The sequence below is a fragment of the Mobula birostris genome, chromosome 6, assembly GCF_030028105.1.
Source record: "Mobula birostris isolate sMobBir1 chromosome 6, sMobBir1.hap1, whole genome shotgun sequence".
In the NCBI taxonomy this organism is placed as follows: Eukaryota; Metazoa; Chordata; class Chondrichthyes; order Myliobatiformes; family Myliobatidae; genus Mobula; species Mobula birostris.
Window position 1 is genome coordinate 50,424,909 of NC_092375.1, and position 21,889 is coordinate 50,446,797.

The 21,889-nt window shown below is 41.1% G+C and overlaps 1 protein-coding gene and 1 long non-coding RNA gene across 4 annotated transcripts in view; one reads left to right on the forward strand and one right to left on the reverse strand.

Moving 5' to 3' along the window:
- Nucleotides 1-6,596, forward strand: part of LOC140199047 (uncharacterized) — a 50,215-nt gene extending 43,619 nt beyond the window's left edge. The window contains exons 8-9 of one of the 2 annotated variants that reach the window (XR_011886326.1): nucleotides 5,403-5,516; nucleotides 5,806-6,596. This is a non-coding gene — a long non-coding RNA (uncharacterized lncRNA). Of the gene's footprint in view, nucleotides 1-2,742; nucleotides 3,366-5,402; nucleotides 5,517-5,805 lie in introns of those variants that run through there. The other variant, XR_011886325.1, reaches the window with a different exon arrangement.
- LOC140199046 (cyclic AMP receptor-like protein A) overlaps nucleotides 1-21,889 on the reverse strand; it is a 187,240-nt gene that overhangs the window by 9,200 nt on the left and 156,151 nt on the right. Inside the window, exon 12 of one of the 2 annotated variants that reach the window (XM_072260477.1) lies at nucleotides 2,739-2,853. The exons of the other annotated variant lie outside the window; for it this stretch is intronic. Within the exon in view, the coding sequence (XP_072116578.1) occupies nucleotides 2,739-2,853 (115 nt within the window). The remainder of the gene's footprint in view (nucleotides 1-2,738; nucleotides 2,854-21,889) is intronic. 2 annotated transcript variants of the gene reach the window in all.

The window sequence follows — 21,889 nt, forward strand, 5'->3', positions numbered from 1 at the left end:
TTGGATTCTCATACCATTGAAACAGACTGTTAGCATCCTACCCTGTCAATCCTTTACAGAATTTAAACATTTCAGCAAAAGCAACTTTCATTCCTCTAAAATCTACCCCTCCACTCCACCTCTAGATTTTCACCCACTCTGCCCCTGACGACCCTCACTACGAGGATCAATCTCTGCAACACCTAAAAGATTATTTCTTCTCCAGTAGATTTACAGCCATACTTCAAACTTTTTAAATAAAGACCAATCACTAGAGGCATATTAAGCTGTTATGCATATAAAGACTACTTAAATACAAGCAGATAATTCATTGTTAAACTGCAAAAAAGAACATGACAATTCAAATTAACAGTTGGATCCAACACTTTGTTAGTGCTGGAAACATGGTGACATTTGCAGCCTGTCCCCAGCTCATCCTTGGATTGTGTTGGTCGTTGATGCAAATGACGCATTTCACTGTGCGTTTCAATATTTTGGTGTACATGTGACAAATAAAGTTAATCTTTCACCCTTGGACCATTTAATTAATCCAAAAAGGGCCGAGATGATGTAAAACTCTGAGAAGTTCAGCTGTAGGGAAAATGCATCGGGTATGTAGTCAGGTTTTTAGTGAGTGGAGGGCTGTCTGTGTGAGTGTGTGGGTGGGTGGGAGGGTTGTTGTCTTGTTCTGTCATTGCTGCTGCTTGTGTTGTTCTGCTAAACATTGTGGGTATGCTATGTTGGGACCAGAATGCGCGACATTTGGGGGATGCTCCAGCACATCTTTGGGTGTGTTGGTTGTTAATACAATGACACATTTCACTGTATGTTTCAATGAACATGCTTCAGCTTGAGAAAGTAGACAGGCTGCTTCATCCAGCGGCTCATTTGGAAACGTCAAAAGACTCTCCAACCAGGTTGGCTGCATGCCATAACACAGTCTACCTGTTTGCACCTCCAGATCCAAAACAATGTAGCTTTCTCTTCCTGCTCTCTGAAGTGACATCCACTGTCCATATTTTAATGTAGTAGACTGACAAGCAAAATTGCTGCAGCTCAAACTTACTATTTTGATATTGGCAATAGATTCAAGGTAATCTGAATTTTAAAAAGTTGTATCTGCTGGGCTCTGTTTAGGTAGATGCAATGAGCTGCCCACGACCTCAAGGCTGCATTTGACCAGTGGTGGCATCAAGCAACCCCGGAAAGCATTCCAGTGCAGTAGAATCCCTTTTATCCAGCACCCTCAGGGCTTTCATGGTGAATGATGAGCACACGTACCAGAGCCCAGCCAGTGGATGGGGTCACAGGACAGGGGCCCAGTGAAAGGGAGCACAGAGACTGGGGCCACCAATGAAGTGAGCATGCGGACCAGGACCCCATCAGTAAAGGGAGCACAGGGACCCGGGCCCAGTCAGTGAAAGGGCCAATGTGGACCGGAGCACAGGAACCGGGTCCATCAGTGAAGGGAGCACAGGGACCTGGGTCCAGTCAGTGAAAGGGCCAATGAGGACTGGAGCACAGGGACCCGGGCCCAGTCAGTGAAAGAGCCAATGGCGACCAGATCACAGGAACCGGGTCCATCAGTGGAAGGGCCAATGGGGACTGGAGCACAGGAACTGGGTCCAGTCAGTGAAAGGGAATACAGAGACCAGGTCCATCAGTGAAGGGAGTCAGGGACCTGGGCCCAGTCAGTGAAAGGGCCAATGCGGACTAGAGCACAGGGACCCGGGCCCAGTCAATGAAAAAGCCAATGGCGACCGGATCACAGGAACCGGGTCCATCAGTGGAAGGGCCAATGGGGATTAGGAGCACAGGAACTGGGTCCAGTCAGTGAAAGGGAGTACAGAGACCAGGTCCATCAGTGAAGGGAGTCAGGGACCTGGGCCCAGTCAGTGAAAGGGCCAATGCAGCGGAGCACAGGAACCAGGTCCATCAGTGGAAGGTAGCACAGAGACCAGGTCCATCAGTGGAAGAAGCACAGGGACCTGGGTCCAGTCAGTGAAAGGGCCAGTGGGGACTGGAGCACAGGAACTGGGTCCATCAGTGGAAGGTTTTGTGGCAATCAGTACTTGGTGAGACTGAGGCAGAAGCACTGGGATTTCTGCATAGTTGGATAATATATTTGCTGTAGCTGGAACCATACCTCACAGAAAAGGGAGACTGTTGTGCCTACTGGAGGTCAGTTATTCTGGCCCCAGGATGTCAATGCAGAAATTCCTCAAGGCAGTGCCCATGGTCCAACCACCTTGAGCTGTTTCATCAATAACCATCCTTCCATTATATCCCAGATGTGCAGATGCTCACTGATATATACACTACATTCAGTTCACTTGACAACTCCTTAGCAAATGAAGCAGGGCAGGCCCACTTCCAGCAGGACCTAATCAACGTTCACGCATGACCTGATGAGTAACAAGTAATATTCGGGGCCAGAAAATGACCATCTCCAATGACAATCAATGGCATCGTCATTACAAAATCCCCCACTATTGATATCCTGTCAGAAACTCAAATGATCCAGCAACATAAATACAGCAGGTCAAAGGCTGTGTTTCCTGTTGTGGGTGACTTAACTCCTGTTACCCCAAAACCTTTTCACCATTTAGAAATCAGGGTTGTATTTATCTGGCACTATCAAGGATAATGTGCCCCTTTCAACTGGCACCTCATCAACCACACTAACCATTCATTCTCTCTAGCATCAACACATTGTGGCTATAGTGCATAACATTACTAAACGTACTGCTATTACTCACCTAGGAAACCTCCCAGGGAGGGAGGAGAAGATGGTGACACGACGCAGCTTGCAGCGGCCATTCTGGTGAATGATATCTGTTATCTGTCAAGTAGGGTGCCGTGCACAATCCTGATCTGATGGAGACAGACGTGAGAGCATGGAGGAACATCTGGTGAAACTTCTGAAATGCTGTTTCGCTGCTGTTGCTACTGTGTGATCCAGAATCTCCGGAGGGGAAGGCTCCAAGACCTCAGCTTTGCTTGCTGCTCGGCAGCCGGGGCAGGGTTGAAGTGCTCGGCAGAGATGGTGCTCGGTGCCGGAAACTCGAAGTTTTTGGACGGACTCGGAGTCCGCTGTGGTCAGGTGCTTCCAATGCATTGGCAAGTTTGCGGCGCTTGGAGGTTCATGGCAGGGAGAGTTTCTCCCTTCTACTGTCTGCGTGAGATGATGGGGCTATTGGGACTTGAGACTTTTTTTACCATGCCCATGGTCTGCTCTTTATCAAATTACGGTATTGCTTTGCACTGTTGTAACTATATGTTATAATTATGTGGTTTTGTCAGTTTTAGTCTTGGTTTGTCCTGTGTTTCTGTGATATCTTCCTGGAGGAACATTGTATCATTTTCTAATGCATGCATTTCTAAATGACAATAAACGAGGACTGAGTGTCCTCATAATCTAAAAAAAACAACAAATCTTGATTTGCACTTATATTCTAATGTGAATCCTGGGTCTAATTCCTGCACCCATGCTGAACTTGTCAATTTCATCATCTTTGCCTTTAACTTCCACCCTGTCCTTAAATTCACCTGGTCCATTTCTGACACCTGCCTCCCCCTTCCCAATCTCTCTGTCTCCATCTCTAGAGATGGACTGTTGACCAACAACTTTAATAAGCCTACCCACGGCTATCTTGACTATACCTCTTTCCACCCTGTCACCTATAAAAATGCTATTCCCTTTTCTCAGTTCCTTCGGCTCCACTGCATCTGTTCCCAGGAAGAGGAATTCTTTTCCGGGACATCAGAGGTGTCCTCCTTCTTCAAAGAATGGGGTTTCTCATTCTCCACCATTGATGCTGCCCTCACCTGCATCTCCTCCATTTGCTGGACCTCCATGTTCACCGCAATTTCCCGCCGCCTTAACTGTGGTAAAGTTCCTTTGGTCCTTACCTACCTCGCCATGAGCCTTCACATCTAACACATTATTCTCCTCAACTTCTGCCATCTCTAAAGGGATCCCACCATCAAAAACACCGAACATATCTTTACCTCCCCCACACTCTCCAATTTCTGCAGGGATTGTTTCCTCCGTGATTCCTTTGTCCATTCATCCCTTCCCACTAATCTCCCTCCCAGGACTTATCCCTGCAAGCGGCCAAAGTGCAACATTTGCCCATTCATCCCTTCCATCACCTCCATTAGGTCCCCAGGGTGTCCTTACAGGCGAGGCAACACTTCACATTTAAGTCTGCTGGAGTCGTCTGTTGTGTCAGGTGCTCCTGATGTGGCCTTCTCTATATTGGTGAGACCGACTGTAAATTGGGGTATTGCTTCATTGAGCACCTCCGCTCCATCCAATGGACCTTCCCAGTGGCCAAATATTTTAATTCCCATTCCGACATGTCAGTCCATGGCCTCCTCTAGTGCCACAATCAGGGTGGAGGAGCAACACCCTATATTCCGTCTGGGTAGTCTCCAACCTGATGGAATAATTATTGATATCGCTTTCCAGTTAAAAAAAAATTCCACACCCTCCCCTCTTCTATTCTCCACTATGGCTTCTTACCTCTTCTCACCTGCCTATCACCTCCCCCGGTGCCTCTCCTCCTTCCCTTTCTCCTGTGGTCTACCCTCCTCTTCTATCAGATTCCTTCCTCTCCAGACCTTCACATTTGCTACCCCCCTGCCTTCACCTATCACCTTCTAGCTATCCTCCTCCCCCTCCCTCCACCTCTTTTTATCCTGGCATCTTCCTCCTTCATTTCCAGTTTTAAAGAAAGCTCTCAGCCTGAAATGTCAGCTGTTTATTCATTTCCATGAATGCTGCCTGACCTGCTGAGTTCTTCCAGCATTTTGTGTGTGTTACTGTAGATTAACTTAGGTTTTATTTATCTTTATTTGTCACATGTAGATCAAAATGTCTTGCACTTGCTGCCAGCTCTTTAAAAATGGGAGGTTTTCACACTATACTCATCCTTATTCACCCCTTCCTATCACCGTTCTCTGTGCCTCTCCAGACTCCCAACTCTCTGCCAATGAAAATGGGTTATGTCACTCAGTACCAGAACATGATATTATGCAATTTTTGTAGGGGTAGTGGTACATGATTTTTGATTGAAAGACAGACAGATGAAAAGTACCATCAAAAATGCCCTTTTTAGAATTACAAACTTTTGCCTTGAATGCTCCCCCCGATGTAGAAGTGAAACCTTGTGTTTAGAATCTAATGCTTATTATGAATTATTTTTGGGTGGCAAACAAAGATAAAAGCAGGAATGTTTTGGTTATCCAGTGGTTAAAACTGAAAAATTAAAGGACCGTAACTAAATGATGATTTCTGTTTACTTACATGACTGCAAGTTAGAGTTCACTGTACTTTACCTATCTTCTCAACAAAGTTTAAGTAAAAGATTTATATTTTGTGTTTTTAAACTGTTATTAGTGTAATGATTTTTTTTCAGTGACTGTACAATAATGGATAGATTGCCAGTGGCAGTTTCCAGTCCTTGTTTCCAGTAGAAGACACTAAATGGAGGCTTCAACAAATTGTACTAAAGCTTGGAGTAATTTTACAGGTATGATCTGCTGACTGCCAGCTTAGAACCTCAGGCAGTGAGCTGGAATCACAGTACAGCTATATCTTGATTCCAGTGACACCATGTAAGACATATATAGAAGGAGAAAGAGAACACAATCCCAACTTACTCATAATTTTAAAAGGGTACATTCTTTTATTTCCAATATAATAATTTGATCAATTTACATTGTATTTTTAAATAATTTAATTTTGTTAAGTTTGTGTGTGTGTGTTTATCTCATTTAAATGTAATGTTGCACTTTTTTTTTTGTTCTTTTTTTCAACAGTTGATTATGATGTTGACTCCCCAAAAAAGGCAGAGGCTGGGTTCACTGCAGAATCCCTCAGACTGACCTACAAAACCAGTGAATTCAATTTTCTTGACTATTGAATGATTGGGTCTGAGAGGTCCCCAGCCAGGGGACAGAATAGCTGGTTAGTTACAACTTTTCATTGAGCAAGTACTATGCCACAAGGATTAAGAGGTGATTTACTATATTCAAAGAAACTTCAAACAACATCTTCTCGCAAGGACTAAGGACACTGGCATCTCCAACTGTGCTATGGGTCATGGTGCTGTACTTAGAGAGTTTATCATACAAAACCCTCTGTTCTATGAACACCATCACAGCAGGAATGGAGGTTAGAGGGCCGGATGTGGCCTGTGGGCAGAATGTTGTTCATTTTATTTTGAAGGAGAATCTGTGGTGCAGCAACTAAAACATATTAATCTGTGTTACTTTAATTGAGCATACTAACAGCAATAAATTGGCAATTCTAGTGGCTATTTCCAATAAATTTTTAATATACAGTATTTGTTTTTGCACATTTTAATAATAATCTATTTAATATACGTAATTGATTTACTTGTTTATTTATTATGTTTTATTTATTTATTTCCCCCCTCTCTCTGCTAGATTATGTATTGCATTGAACTGCTGCTGCTAAGTTAACAAAGTTCATGTCACATGCCGGTGATAATAAACCTGATTCTGATTCTGATTAAAGTTCAGTATTATGTTGATATGCCAGCACATGTAAAATAACACTTCAAAAATACAAACTTTAAATAAACATGTCGTAGTTATGAAATTACCACACGCCACTTTTAAAAAATGGAAGTTACTTTGATTGGATTTCTTTTAGTTTACCATATGTTCTATGGAGATACTATGTTTAGTCACAAATAATTAGGTAGAGGTAGACTCTAAGGGTAACCAAAATTGCTGGTAATGAAAGTCAAGACTGTATGACTTCACTGAATCATAGAATGGATGAAGCAGAGAAGGAGGGAGAACACAGAACACGAGATCATTCAGACCATCAGGTTTGGGTGGGCTCTTTACCATTCCTGGCCTCTTCCCCATAGCTTTACAAATTATTGTCCACCATACATCATGCCATTTAAGGAACAATAGAACCTGTCTCATCCACATCTGAAGGCAATGCATTCAGATTTCACCCACACAATGCGAAAATAAGTTTTTCATAATATCACTTTTAACTCTATTTTCCTTTATTTTATTTTACCTAGTCCTTGATCCTTCCATCATCACAAGTAACAGCCTGTCACGTTCCACCCTGTCCCATCATCTTTTTATATACTTCTCTCAAATCCCTCCACACTTCTCCAAAAGAAAATCATTCCTTGTAACTGCAGTCCCTTATTATACGGACTACATTTAAAATATCTTTTCTGGACTCGACCTAATGGTTCACAGTCTTTCCGTAACGTGGCAACTAGAATTGAGGCCAGACTTGCATTTCAGAAGAGTTGATTTGAATTTTCCTGCCTTTATAAGCTATGTTTTTTCATTAAAGTTAGAATTTAGTATGTTTTACTAACTACTTTCACAACTTTATACTTTATTGTTGCTAAACAATTGATACTAGAACGTACAATCACCACAGCGATATTTGATGCTGCGCTTCCTACTCCCTGGAGTACAAATTGATAGTAAGTATTAAAAATTTAAATTATAAATCATAAATAGAAAATAGAAAATAGAAAGTAAGGTAGTGCAAAAAAACCGAAAGGCAGGTCCGGATATTTGGAGGATATGGCCCAGATCCTGGTCAGGATCTGTTCAGCAGTCTTATCACAGTTGGAAAGAAGCTGTTCTCAGATCTGGCCGTACAAGTCTTCACGCTCCTGAGCCTTCTCCCGGAGGGAAGAGGGACGAAGAGTGTGTTGGCTGGGTGGGTCGTATCCTTGATTATCCTGGCAGCACTGCTCCAACAGCATCTGGTGTAAAGTGAGTCCAAGGACGGAAGATTGGTTTGTGTGAGGTGCTGCACTGTGTTCACGATCTTCTGTAGCTTCTTCCGGTCTTGGACAGGACAATTTCCATACCAGGTTGTGATGCACCCTAGAAGAATGCTTTCTACAGCGCATCTATAAAAATTAGTGAGGGTTTTAGGGGACAGGCCAAATTTCTTTAGCTTTCTCAGGAAGTAAAGGTGCTGGTGGGCCTTCTTGGCCGTGGACTCTGCTTGGTTGGTCCAAGTCAGGTCATTCGTGATACTGACCCCGAGGAACTTAAAGCTTTTGACCAGTTCCACTTGTGCACCACTGATGTAAATCGGGTTGTGCGGTCTGCTACTCCTTCTGAAGTCAACAACCAATTCCTTTGTCTTGCTGACGTTGAGGGATAGGTTATTGTCTTCGCACCATGCCACCAGGTTCTTAATTTCCTCTCTGTATTCAAACTCATCACTACCCAAGATATGGCCTACAATTGTTATGTCATCAGCAAACTTATATATTGAGTTCGATGGAAACTTGGCTACACAATCATGGGTGTACAGTGAGTACAGCGGGGGCTGAGTGCAAAGCCTTGTGGGGCACCAGTGCTCAGAGTAATTGTAGAGGAGAGCTCGTCCCCTATTTTTACAGCCTAGGTCCTGTCTGTGAGGAAGTTGAAGATCCAGCTGCAGATCTGAGTGCTAAGGCCCAGGTTCCGGAGCTTAGGAATCAGTTTATTTGCCATGATGGTATTGCCTTGCTATTTTCAATGAGTTGTACAAATAACTCCCAGATCCCTCTACTCCCGCACTCTTTTCAGAGCAGTCTTCTTTATTTTATACTGGCTGTCCATTTACTTTCCACCAAAAGTTACCACCTTACATTTCTTTGCATTAAAATTCATCTGTTATGTATCTGCCCACTCCAGCAGCCTGTTTGTTTACGGGGGTAGCTTATGACTATTTTCTTTGCAGTTCACAATACTGCCAAGTTTTCTGACATCCATAAATTTAGAAATTCTGGTTTAAATCTCTGCATTTTGGTCCTTAATACAGATCACTAAAAACAATGGTCTAGCCCTGAAAGCAATCCCTGAGGAACACTGCTATTCACCTTCCTCAAGACCAGACAACAACCATTCATCACAACCCCTTTCTGTTAGTTATTTTGACAGCTTTGAAGCCATGCTGTCTGTGTCTCTTTTAAGTCACGTGATTCAGCTTTACTGGTAAGTCTGTTATGCAGCACCTTATCAAAAGCATTCTGGAAGTCTATGCATACCAGTTTGACTGTGTTATCTTCATCAGGTCTAAGTATTATCTCGTCAAAGCATTCTACTGTATTTGGCTAAACAGGATTTACTCTTAACAAATCTGTACCGACTTGCATTAATTCATCAACTTTCGTTTGTAGGTGCCTCCCTTTCTGATTTTTTTGTAATCAACCTGTTCTTGCTGGTACTTACAACCTGTACTTGTCACAAGCAGCCTTTTTAGGATTACGAAGACACGTAGTCCTCTTTTATTGTCATTTAGTAATGCATGCATTAAGAAATGATACAACTTTTCAGACGCAAACAACAGGAATTCTGCAGATGCTGGAAATTCAAGCAACACACATCAAAGTTGCTGGTGAACGCAGCAGGCCAGGCAGCATCTCTAGGAAGAGGTGCAGTCGACGTTTCAGGCCGAGACCCTTCGTCAGGACTAACTTTTCAGCTTTAGTTTCTGCTGTATCTTTTGGTGTCATCCAGGGAGCTCTGGATTTGTTTGTTTTCTTTTTTTGCCCCTTGGGAGAACATGCCTTAACCATACCACAGCCATTTCTTCCTTGAGGGCAGCCCATTATTCCGCCATAGTTTTGCATGTTAACATTTGGTTCCAATTTACCTGAGCCAGATCCAATTTCATCCCACTGAAATTGCCCTTCCTCCTGTTAATTATTTTCTCTTTAGATTGCTCTATTTTCCTTTTCTATAGCTAACCTAAATCTTCAGTGTTATAATCACCAGCTCATAAATGTTCCTTGTCTGTAACTTGATGCACTTGACCCACTTATTAATTAGAACCACCCTTTACTCTGATTGTTTATTCTTACTCTGACTCTACTTGCCAGTTCACCTTATGTTTTTACACAGTGCCCCTCCCAATACACGCTGGATGTCATTGCCCTTGCCTTTTCTGTTTTATTTGCCTTCCTAAATACCAAGTAATTTCAAACATGTCTTTTGTTTCCTCTTGCCAAACTAGATTAAATCCCCCCCCCCAAGAGCACCAGCAAACCCCTTTACAAATATATTGGTTGTGTTCTTTTTTGAGAAGGAATCCCATGTAGCTTGTTGAGATCCTAGCTCCTCAGAAACTGTCCGCGTTTCCCTTGAATTTAAAGTTTCTCTCCCCCCCCCCCCCACTTTATCTCTCTAGCCACTATTCATCTGGCATATGTTCTGAATTCTGCATTTACGTGCAGCACTGGTAATATGTGGAGACTACTACCATTAATAACTTGTTTTTTAAACTCAAACCTTTTCCATCCTAGATCTTTAAACTCTGCCAACAGGTCTTCATCCCTCTTTCTACTTATGTAGTTTGTACTAATTTGGACCACAACCTCTGGCTCTTACACTGTCTCTTCAAGTTGTTCTGCAGCTGTTCAGTGACCTCTTTGACCTTGGCACAACATGCACAGTCACATCTTTAACTGCATAAATATCCACATGTTCCCCTAACTATTAAATCCTTATCACTAATCATTGTGGTTGCTGGTCCTTAACGTGCCATGTGGTGCATCAAGCAGCAAGCCTGCAAGGAGCCAGCCAAATATGAACACGGGACCACTTGCTTTGAAGCCCAGTACGGATGGTACTACATTATCAGCAGGCTTATCACTATTCATTAACAGCATCAATTTCTGACAACCTGGAAATGCAAAGTGTCCTTTATTGCAGGAAGGTTATACCACACATCGATAAGGTAAGTCCGATATTTGACAATATTAGTAACTAAGAGATCCAAGTCACCTTTCCTTTATATTCCTGCAAACATGAATGAGCCAAATAATGCAATATTTGAAGTGCAAATGATGACTTTCAGTATACGCATTAAGTGTTAGTCACTTTTAAATAATTCTTCAATTCAGAAGACTCATCTTCACATTTCGAACATTTGTTTATACACAATGGCCAGTTTATTAGGTACAGCCTGTATCTAATAATGTGGCCACTTAAGTGTATGTTCATGGTCTTCTGCTGCCAATGCCCAACCACTTCATGGTTCGGTATGTTGTGCGTTCAGGGAAGCTCCTCTGCACACCACGGAACTAATGCATGGTTCTTTGAGTTGCTGTCACCTTTCTGTCAGCCTGAACCAGTCTGGCCATTTTCCTCTGACCTCTCTCATTAACAAGGCGTTTTTACCCAGAGGAACTGATGCACACTGGATGACTTTTATTTTTTGCACCATTCTCTGTCAACTCTAGAGACTGCTGCACATGAAAATCTCAGAAGATCAGCTGTTTCTGAGATACTCAAATACACCCTGGATGGCATCAACAGTCATTCTACAGCCAAAGTTACTGAGATCCAATTTCTTCCCTACTCTGATGTTTGGATTGGACAAAAACTGAACCTCCTGACCACGTTTGCATGTTTTACACACAAAGTTGCTGCCACATAATTAGCTGATTAAGTATTAGCAATGAACAGCAGTGTACCTAATAAAGTCAACACTGAGTAAGTGGCCAATATTAGTTGAATATTTCATTAGAAACAATACTGGTGTTTTTTATGTAAGTGACGGCTAAAAGTGATAGTTCATCTGATCTATTATTTCATTTTTATTTTGTTACATTTTATACAGAGGTACAGCACGGAATAGGCTTATACAGCCCTTTCAGCTGTGCTGCCCAGCAACCCCAAATTATCCCTAGCTTAATCACGGGACAATTTACAATGACTAATTAACCTACTAACTGGTATATCTTTGGACTGTGGGAGGAGATCAGAGGAAGTGGAGAAAACTCTTGCATTCCAGGGGGAGGACGTACGGACTCCTTACAGATGATGTTGGAATCGAACTCTGAACTCCGACGCTCCGAGCTGCAACAGCGTTGCGCTAACCGCTACACTACTGTGGCGCCTATGCAAGTTCTGACAAGGACAAACTTTGAAAAGCATACAAGTGTGTTTTTGATCTGGCCATGCTGATGGCAGCAGGACTTGACTGGAGTAACAGCCACATTTGTCATGCTTTGGCTTAAAAATAGAAGCCAGACAGAAACCCTTGTACAGTTTCTCATCAGCATGCAGTCTTATATAACTTGTAACACACACAAAGTGCTGGAGGAACTCAGCAGGCCAGGCAGCATCGATGGAAAAGAGCAAACAGTTGACATTTCAGGGTGAGAGCCTTCATTAGGACTGGAAAAAAATGGTAAGGAGTCAGCGCAAGAAGGGAGGAAGAAGTAAAAGGTGGCTTGAATTTCCAGCATCTGCAGATTTTCTAATGTTTATATAACTTGTGCTTACAACTACTGTTGACAAACAACTTCACATTATTACGCAAGTTCAAATTCTCCAATTATTTTAATGGTTTGCTCACTTCAAACAGTTAGACCCTCCCACTGTGTATGTCATCATGTAATCTTTAACTGGTGTATACCTGCATCAACTGCTCCACATGTTTAATTTTGCACAGACTGCTTGATTGGCACCCTGCTTTATAATGGCACATCACTGCATGTCAATTTGCCTATGTTTCAGGAAAATTATTTCTTTAAATCATCTCACTTTCAGCAAAGTTAGTACAATGGCAAACCCATTGGCTTTCAAAGGTCCTGGAAGTTAAAAAAAAAAGAAAACCCAAAATCTGCAGTAGCATGGTGTTTGAAATTAATTCTAAGATACGTCCCATGTGGCAAAGCCATTTATCTTGCTGTCATAATAAGAGACATTGCTGACATGTTGTGGATAGTTAATCATCTGTTGCGGCTTTGACAGCTAAATATACTTTCAATCATTCTACAAATCATGTTCTGTCACTGAACTATGTCCACAAAATAATCGTTTACAAATAATTGTAGAGGTGGTAGGGAGTGGGAAATAAATACAAAAATTAGTAGATTTAATTGACCAGTACAATATAAATAAACACACAACTAAGTATTTTGATTTAAAGTTCAGTGAATGCAAAGGATAGACAATCAATACTAGATAAAAAGCCACATCAACATTATTTCTCTCATTAAATACTGTGGGAAACCACAGCACAGTGACACTGACTGAAGTTGTCTGTCTCAATCAATACTAGTGAAAAACTGATCCATTAGTTTGATTTGTATTTGGAAGACAAGAAACCTCTTGATCCTGTGCAACTCTCAGACTGATAGCTAGGACTGTATCCATAGAAACAGACGTCCTCAAATGCTTCTGCTAAGAAACAGTTGCAGACATAGAACCCTCACAATTTGGGAAAAGGGATTTCACATTCCCAGACTCTATCTCCACCTAGACACTGTGATTGCAACTCCAGAAGGGTTGCAAATTTGTGGAAATCAGATTTAAATATTAAAAAATCTGTGCAATGCAACCAGTGCTGATTCTATCATTAATCCATTAACTGTACTGCAAACAACTAATAGGTACAGTGTTACCATGTCAATAAAATAGCAATGAGAAAAATAATGAGTATCCACGTTCATTATTTTGCTGCAAAAGGCTTTGGGCAAATAAAGTTAAGGAAGTGAGAAATATTTTTGTATTAAGAGGGGGAAATAATGTTGTGGCCACGTATCATAGAACCATAGAAACTACAGCACAGAAACAGGCCCTTTGGCCCTTCTTGGCTGTGCCGAACCATTTTCTGCCTAGTCCCACTGACCTGCACACGGACCATATCCCTCCATACTCCTCCTATCCATGTATCTGTCCAACTTATTCTTAAATGTTAAAAAAGAACCTGCATTTACCACCTCGTCTGGCAGCTCATTCCATACTCCCACCACTCTCTGTGTGAAGAAGCCACCCCTAATGTTCCCTTTAAACATTTCCCCCCTCACCCTTAACCCATGTCCTCTGGTTTTTTTCTCCCCTTGCCTCAGTGGAAAAAGCCTGCTTGCATTCACTCTATCTATACCCATCATAATTTTATATACCTCTATCAAATCTCCCCTCATTCTTCTACGCTCCAGGGAATAAAGTCCTAACCTATTCAACCTTTCTCTGTAACTGAGTTTCTCAAGTCCCGACAACATCCTTGTAAACCTTCTCTGCACTCTTTCAACCTTATTTATATCCTTCCTGTAATTTGGTGACCAAAACTGAACACAATACTCCAGATCCGGCCTCACCAATGCCTTATACAACCTCATAACATACCAGCTCTTATACTCAATACTTCGATTAATAAAGGCCAATGTACCAAAAGCTCTCTTTACGACCCTATCTACTTGTGACGCCACTTTTAGGGAATTTTGTATCTGTATTCCCAGATCCCTCTGTTCCACTGCACTCCTCAGTGCCTTACCATTAACCCTGTATGTTCTACGTTGGTTTGTCCTTCCAACGTGCAATACCTCACACTTGTCAGTATTAAACTCCATCTGCCATTTTTCAGCCCATTTTTCCAGCTGGTCCAAGTCCCTCTGCAGGCTCTGAAAACCTTCCTCACTGTCTACTACACCTCCAATCTTTGTATCATCAGCAAATTTACCACATTATCATCCAGATCACTGATATAGATGACAAATAACAATGGACCCAGCACTGATCCCTGTGGCACACCACTAGTCACAGGCCTCCACTCAGAGAAGCAATTCTCTACCACCACTCTCTGGCTTCTTCCATCGAGCCAACGTCTAATCCAATTTACCACCTCTCCATGTATACCTAGCAACTGAATTTTCCTAACTAACCTCCCATGCGGGACCTTGTCAAAGGCCTTACCGAAGTCCATGTAGACAATACCCACTGCCTTCTCTTCATCCACTTTCCTGGTAACCTCCTCGAAAAACTCCAACAGATTGGTCAAACATGACCTACCACGCACAAAGCCATGTTGACTCTCCCTAATAAGCCCCTGTCTATCCAAATGCTTGTAGATTCTGTCTCTTAGTACTCTCTCCAATAACTTACCTACTACTGACGTTAAACTCACCGGCCTATAATTTCCCGGATTACTTTTCGATCCTTTTTTAAACAACGGAACAACCTGAGCCACTCTCCAATCCTCCGGCACTTCACCCGTAGACAGCGACATTTTAAGTATTTCTGCCAGGGCCCCCGCAATTTCAACACTAGTCTCCTTCAAGGTCCGAGGGAACACCCTGTCAGGTCCCGGGGATTTATCCACTTTAATTTTCCTCAAGACAGCAAGCACCTCCTCCTTTTCGATCTGTACAGTTTCCATGGTCTCACTACTTGATTCCCTCAATTCCATAGATTTCATGCCAGCTTCCTTAGTAAATACAGATGCAAAAAACCTATTTAAGATCTCCCCCATTTCCTTTGGTTCCACACAAAGCTGACCACTCTGATCTTCAAGAGGACCAATTTTATCCCTTACAATCCTTTTGCTCTTAATATACTTGTAAAAGCTCTTTGGATTATCCTTCACTTTGACTGCCAAGGCAACCTCATGTTTTCTTTTAGCCCTCCTGATTTCTTTCTTAAGTATTTTCTTGCACTTCTTATACTCCTCAAGCACCTGATTCACCCCGTTTCCTATACATTTCATACAACTCCCTCTTCTTCTTTATCAGAGTTGCAATATCCCTTGAGAACCAAGGTTCCTTATTCCTATTCAATTTGCCTTTAATCCTGACAGGAACATACAAACTCTGCACTCTCAAAATTTCCCCTTTGAAGGCTTCCCACCTACCAATCACATCTTTGCCAGAGAACAACCTGTCCCAATCCACGCTTTTTAGATCCTTTCTCATTTCTTCAAATTTGGCCTTCTTCCAGTTCAGAACCTCAACCCTAGGACCAGATCTATCCTTGTCCATGATCAAATTGAAACTAATGGTGTTATGATCACTGGAACCAAAGTACTCTCCTGCACAGACTTCTGTCACTTGCCCTAATTTGTTTCCTAACAGGAGATCCAATATTGCATCCCCTCTAGTTGGTCCCTCTACATATTGATTTAGAAAACTTTCCTGAACACATTTTACAAACTGTAAACCATCTAGACCCCTAACAGTATGGGAGTCCCAATCAATGTATGGAAAATTAAAATCCTGTAAGAAAATCCAAGATAGTTTCAGGACTTCATATTTTTTATTTATTTATGAAGAGTTTTTCAGAAAATAAATTTTTGTCATCCATATACTTCTAGATTCCCACCTACAGCTCAGATTATAGCTTTGAAAATGGATAAAATCCAACATTAGGGATGGGTGGAGTGGGAGGGGCACAGTGAAACAGCTATGTTGTTGAGTCAGTGGTTTCATTTTATTGTAAGTATTAAAATTTTATTACAGCTTTGGATTGGATACTTTAACAGTAAAGTTTTTTGTTTCTCCTGATCATAAAGGAGTTGTTAAAAATCTGACTGTCATTATGCAACTCTTATTATGATACCACTCCCATTGTTTCACATCAATTTTCAAAAATACAGCTACCTGGTTTGTGAAACTGTGTTCATTAAAAATAAGTAAATATCAGTCTCCCTTTGTATTTCCACTTAAAGCACCTCTTCAACTGTCCACATAAACACAGTATGGAAATAAAAGAAACTTATGATCTACAGAAGTTTTGTATAAAATCTGAAGATTTGTGAAACTATTATTTTAATTTTTGTCACTGAGATCTTTCTCCCTCTGTGTGAAGTTTTTAATTGATTCTATTGTATTTCTTTGTTCTACTGTGAATGCCTATAAGAAAATGAATCTCTGGGCAGTATTTGCTATCATATATGTACTTTGATAATAAATTTACTTTTAACTTTGAGAGGCAGATAGAGGATGTGATAATGATGCTCTGGCTTTTATCAGTTTGGAACAAATTCTATAAAGTTCAAAAAATAGCTTAACTTTCAGCAATGTACCATTACACTGAAATTTTAAGGACACCTTGTATACACTTTCAATAGTTTAACCCTAAACTAGAATTACTAATTTCAATTAAGTACATAAATCTATTATGATGCGCGTTTAAAAACAAGACTCAGCTGAAAATGGTTTCCGTCAAAAGTATTCAACCGAATAACATGAGGTAACTCAGTTACCAATAATAATGTATTTTTCTTACCCCAACCTTCTAAGTTACTGATAATAAAAGCAGTCTGGCATCAGAATTAAACATAATTTTCTTCTACTTCATACCAGACAGTTGATATAATAGACCATTGCTATCATAATGTAATGATGAGCAATAATATTGGAGAAGACAAATTGTACTGAAAGCAGCACAAATTGAACTGATATCAATGTATTAGAAAATAAACTTCCATATACACTTTAGCATGGTTTCTAACAGTTTAAATGTATATAATTAGTTGACTGTTAGATGCTGCACAGTGAGATGTTTGCAGCAGGGTATAAAATAGTATAATTATTCTCTAGTTAATGTGGGGAAATATCAAGAGCAGCAGTTGCAGTATAGTTTAAAATGACTATCAAACTAAATAACATTCACTCCAAATTATCAGTATATAAAATTATATAATGTACATAACAATCTTGAAAAATAACCATCTTCTTTATAAAACTGCTAAAGATCTGATGAAAAGTTAATTCTGTTTTTTCTCTCTGCTGCTGCCTGACCCACTGAGTATTTGCAGCATCTTCTGTTTTAACTTCTAATTAAGGATTTACTGGATGCTGCTCAATGTTCCCATCACCACAGGGAGTAGACAGTTTGATATTTGATACCAAAAAGCCAGATTAAGTAAACAAATGGAATAGACTAATTATATTTTCTCCGTACTGAAATGGTATATGGCTTTAATACATGGTAGGTTAGTTATACTGGCACATTAGGTCAAGTAGCTGAGCTGCTGAAAGTGTAATAAAAGGAACATTCAAGCCAAAGATCACACATTAGATTTCCGAAAGTTCAAAAAATAATCTGAGAACCAAATGCCATTCCTTACATTGTGTTTCCTGGGATGGGTTGCATAATGGTTCAAACTAGATCAATAATGTTCACAATGAACAGTACTAAAATAAAAAATTAAATTCTAGATTTAATACATTCACTGGCAGTAGGGGTTTAACGATAGACTCAGAGGTCAATACTTCACTTCGGTCTACCCATGTACCCTCTAAGAAATCCAGTGGCAAAGTAATTTTACCTGGGAAAATTGACACTTGCTCCCAGTGCAGGGTCTAAAACCCCTCAGATTTCAATGGGAATTCTAGACCTGCAGATTGAGAGGCACATTTTAAATATTATTTTGTTTTAGTGCTTTTAAGTGCTGTAATGCATTTTAAACTAACTTTATTCTTCATTTACTTCAATCTTTATAATTTTATACTTGTCTTTATGTTAGAGATATTGTTGACAAAAAAACAGCCTTGCCTTTTGTCAGGGACAATTGTGGGCATGTGGGGAGGTGGATCGCTCCGCTGTGTTACCTGTGGTCTTCTTGTCATCCCCAGCACATCACTGGATACGAACATGGGAGTGCCATCCAGGCTGCCCTCAGGATCTAGTCCAGATAATTGTGCAAGTGCAGGGATCATGCAGTAAGCCCCGTTTAGTATGATCTGGCCCAATAAGATTGTAATTAAATTTAAATACTGCTACCAAATGAGTCTGGGGCAAAGGCACAATTCCAATACAATCCATATAACTTACTGTGGAATTGATATAATAACAACTTAATAATAAATTCATGGGCAGAGGTGAAAGTTTCCTGATTTTAAGTTATGGATGCCAAGTAAATGAATATTTTCTCAAACATCCTCCAAACAAAGAGACTTCAGATGCTGGAAACTGAAGTGAAAAACAAACTGCTGGAAGAATTTAGTGGTTCAAGTAGCATCTGTGGAGTTCAGGTTGAAACCCTGCTTCGGGGCTAAGAACACAGGGGAAACTAAGTACAGACAAGACGAGCACTTCACTGAACACATTATAAATATGAGAAACTCTGCAGATGCTGGAAATGCAGAGCAACCCTCACAAAATGCTGGTTAAACAGGTCAGTGAGCATCTATGGAGAGGCAAAAAGCAGTTGACGTTTCAGGCTCTTCATCAGAACTGGAAAGGAAGGGGGAAAAAGCCAAAATAAAATGGTGTGTGGAAGGGAAGGAGCACAAACTGGCAGATTATAGATGAAACCATGTGACAGGAAAGGTGAATGGGGGGGGCAAATGAAAAAAGTTCACAGGTGGTAGGTGGAGGAGGTAAAAGGTTGAAGAAGAAGGAATCTGACAGGAGAAGAGGGTGGACCATGGGAGAAAGAAGGAGGAGGGGCATCAGAGGAAGATAATGGGCAGGTGAGGAGAATAAAAGGGATAAGAGGGGAGCCAGAATGTGGAATAAAAAAAGAGAGAAGCGGGGGCGGGGCTGCGGGGGGGAGAGAAAGTTACTGGAAGTTAGAGAAATCAGCGTTCATGCCATCAGCTTGGAGACTACGCGGATGGAATATAAGGTGTTGCTGCTCCACCCTGAGAGTGGCCTCATTGAGACCATAGAGGAGTCCATGGACTGACATATGGGAATGGGAAGTAGAATTAGAATGGGTGTCCACTAGGGAATACTGCCTTTTGTGGTGTACGGAGCAAAGGTGCTTGACAATGTAGACCCCCAATCTACAGCAGCTCTTACCAATGGAAAGGAGGCTGCACTGGGAGCACTGGATACAGTAGGTAACTCTAATACACTCACAGGTGAAATGTCTGGGTAAACTTCTGATATTTCTTCCCCCATCCCCACTCCTTCTCACTTTTTCCATTCCCCATTCTGGTTCTCCTCACACCCCTTTTCTCCTCACTTACCTGTCTGCTTTCACTCTTCTTTCCTTATCTCTATGATCCACTCTCTTCTTTTATCGGATTCCTTCTTTTTCGGCTCTTTACCCCTTCTACCGATCGCCTCCGAGCTTCTTACTTCATACCTCCTTCCCCATCCATCCACCCACCCACCTTCCCCTCTCAGCCTTCATCTGTAATCTGCCAGCTTGTACTCCTGTCCCTCCCCCACCCCACCTTCTTATTCGGGCTTCTTTCCCCTTCCTTTCCAGTGCTGCTGAAGGATCGTGACCCAAAAGGTCAACCACTGATTCCTTTTCATTGATGCTGCCTGACCTGCTGGGTTCCTCCAACATTTTGTGTGTTTTGCTGAGCACATTCATTCTGTCTACAATGGCCATCTTGAGTTCCAGATTGCATTAATCTCCCTTTGCCTTCTCTGCAGCCAGAGTGGGCAAGCTGCAAGATACCTTGCACTTCACCTGGTCTGTCTACAATCCACTGAAATTTCCAACTTCAGATAACTCATACCAACGGTATTCATTTTCTCTCTTTTTGCTGTACTTAACACCTTGTTTCCAACTCCCCCAACCCAGATTCACAGGTGGAACAGTGGGTTAGTGGTTAAAGTAACACCTTACAGCACCAGCTCTAGCTGTAAGATCGGGGTTCAATTCCCACTGCTGTCTGTAAGGAGTTTGTACGTTCTCTCCATGACTGCATAGGTTTCCTCTGTAGGCTTTCCTCCCATATTTCAAAGACGAACGAGTCAAGGTTAGTAAATTGTGGACATGCTATGTTGGCACCAGAAGCATGGCAACATTTGTAGGCTGCCCCAGCACATCTCAGACTGTGTTGATGCAAACAATCCATTTCACAGTATGTTTCAATATACATATGACAAAGAAAGTTAATTTAATCTTGATGAAGGGTAAGGGCCCAAATCATCGACTGTTTAATCATTTCTATAGATAGTGCCTGACCTGCTGAGTTCCTCCAGCATTTTGTGTGAGTTGCTTTGGATTTATAACATCTTCAGTATCTTTTGTGTTTATAATGTAATCTTTCTCTTTTATTTCCAACCTGGTTCTGTCTAATCATCACCCCTCCCTTATCCAGTTCCACATCATCTGGCTGACTTCTCGGTTTCCAGAATCTAGAGCCCACTGTTGCATCAACATCACTTTCCAGCCTCTGACTCTACCTCCTTCTCCATCTTCACAGATGCTGCTTGACCCACTGAGATCCTCTAGCAGTTTGCTTTTTGACCTACCTTCTAAATAAAAGCCTATGACTGTACTGGAATTTTTGACGTATGCTTTTGTTCAGTGCATCATGCTGTTCCAAGTTCAGCTACACTAACGAAACCATTTTTAGGTTGTACATTCTTGGTTACATTTCTAGAAATAAAGGTCCAGTCATACTTAATTCAAAGGTAAGGTGTGAACAATATTAGCTATTGCTGTATCAGAGTTTATCTGTACCTGCACATTTGGAAAATATTTCAGAAATTATAATTAAAATATTATTCTTAGAGAAAAATATCAACCATTAATGATCATACTTATAGAGATGCACAATCTTTATTGCACCTCAAGATATTTCCATGATGTACACACTTTATTCTTTTATATCAAAAGCTTAATCAATTTCCGGAGACACAAATCACAAAGACAATCATTATTAACGAGCCTGAATTTTGAAAGCTGCATGCTCGTGCCACTGATTGGACTTAGGATGCAATTTTTAATTAACGGTCCACTTACTAAATTGCAGGAACTTTGAAAAAGAGTTTTACCAAAGTGAAATTAATATCACCTATGTTCAGGGAATTTACTGTTGCTAAGTTTTTAATAGAATAAGTTTTATTTGATTTTGATCTGTTCGCTCATCTATAACTAATGATGAGACATGGAGCAAGAAGGTAGAACAAAGCCAGAACATGAAATATAAACCTTTATTCAGTAAAACCATGCAACTACAAAAATCTCAAAACTTAACAGTACATCCCAAAGCACAGCTACTTAAATGGATTACCCAAGAATTGATAGGAACAACCAATTAGTGAGAGTCAGCCTGGGTTTAGTTGTCAGCTGTTCAATAGGCATTGGCTGGTTTAGCGGTATAATACCTCCCTCTCGAAGATCATTAACTGTAGAATTTGAGCCAAGGGTTCATTTAGATAGGAACAACCAGTATATGCTGATTATCAG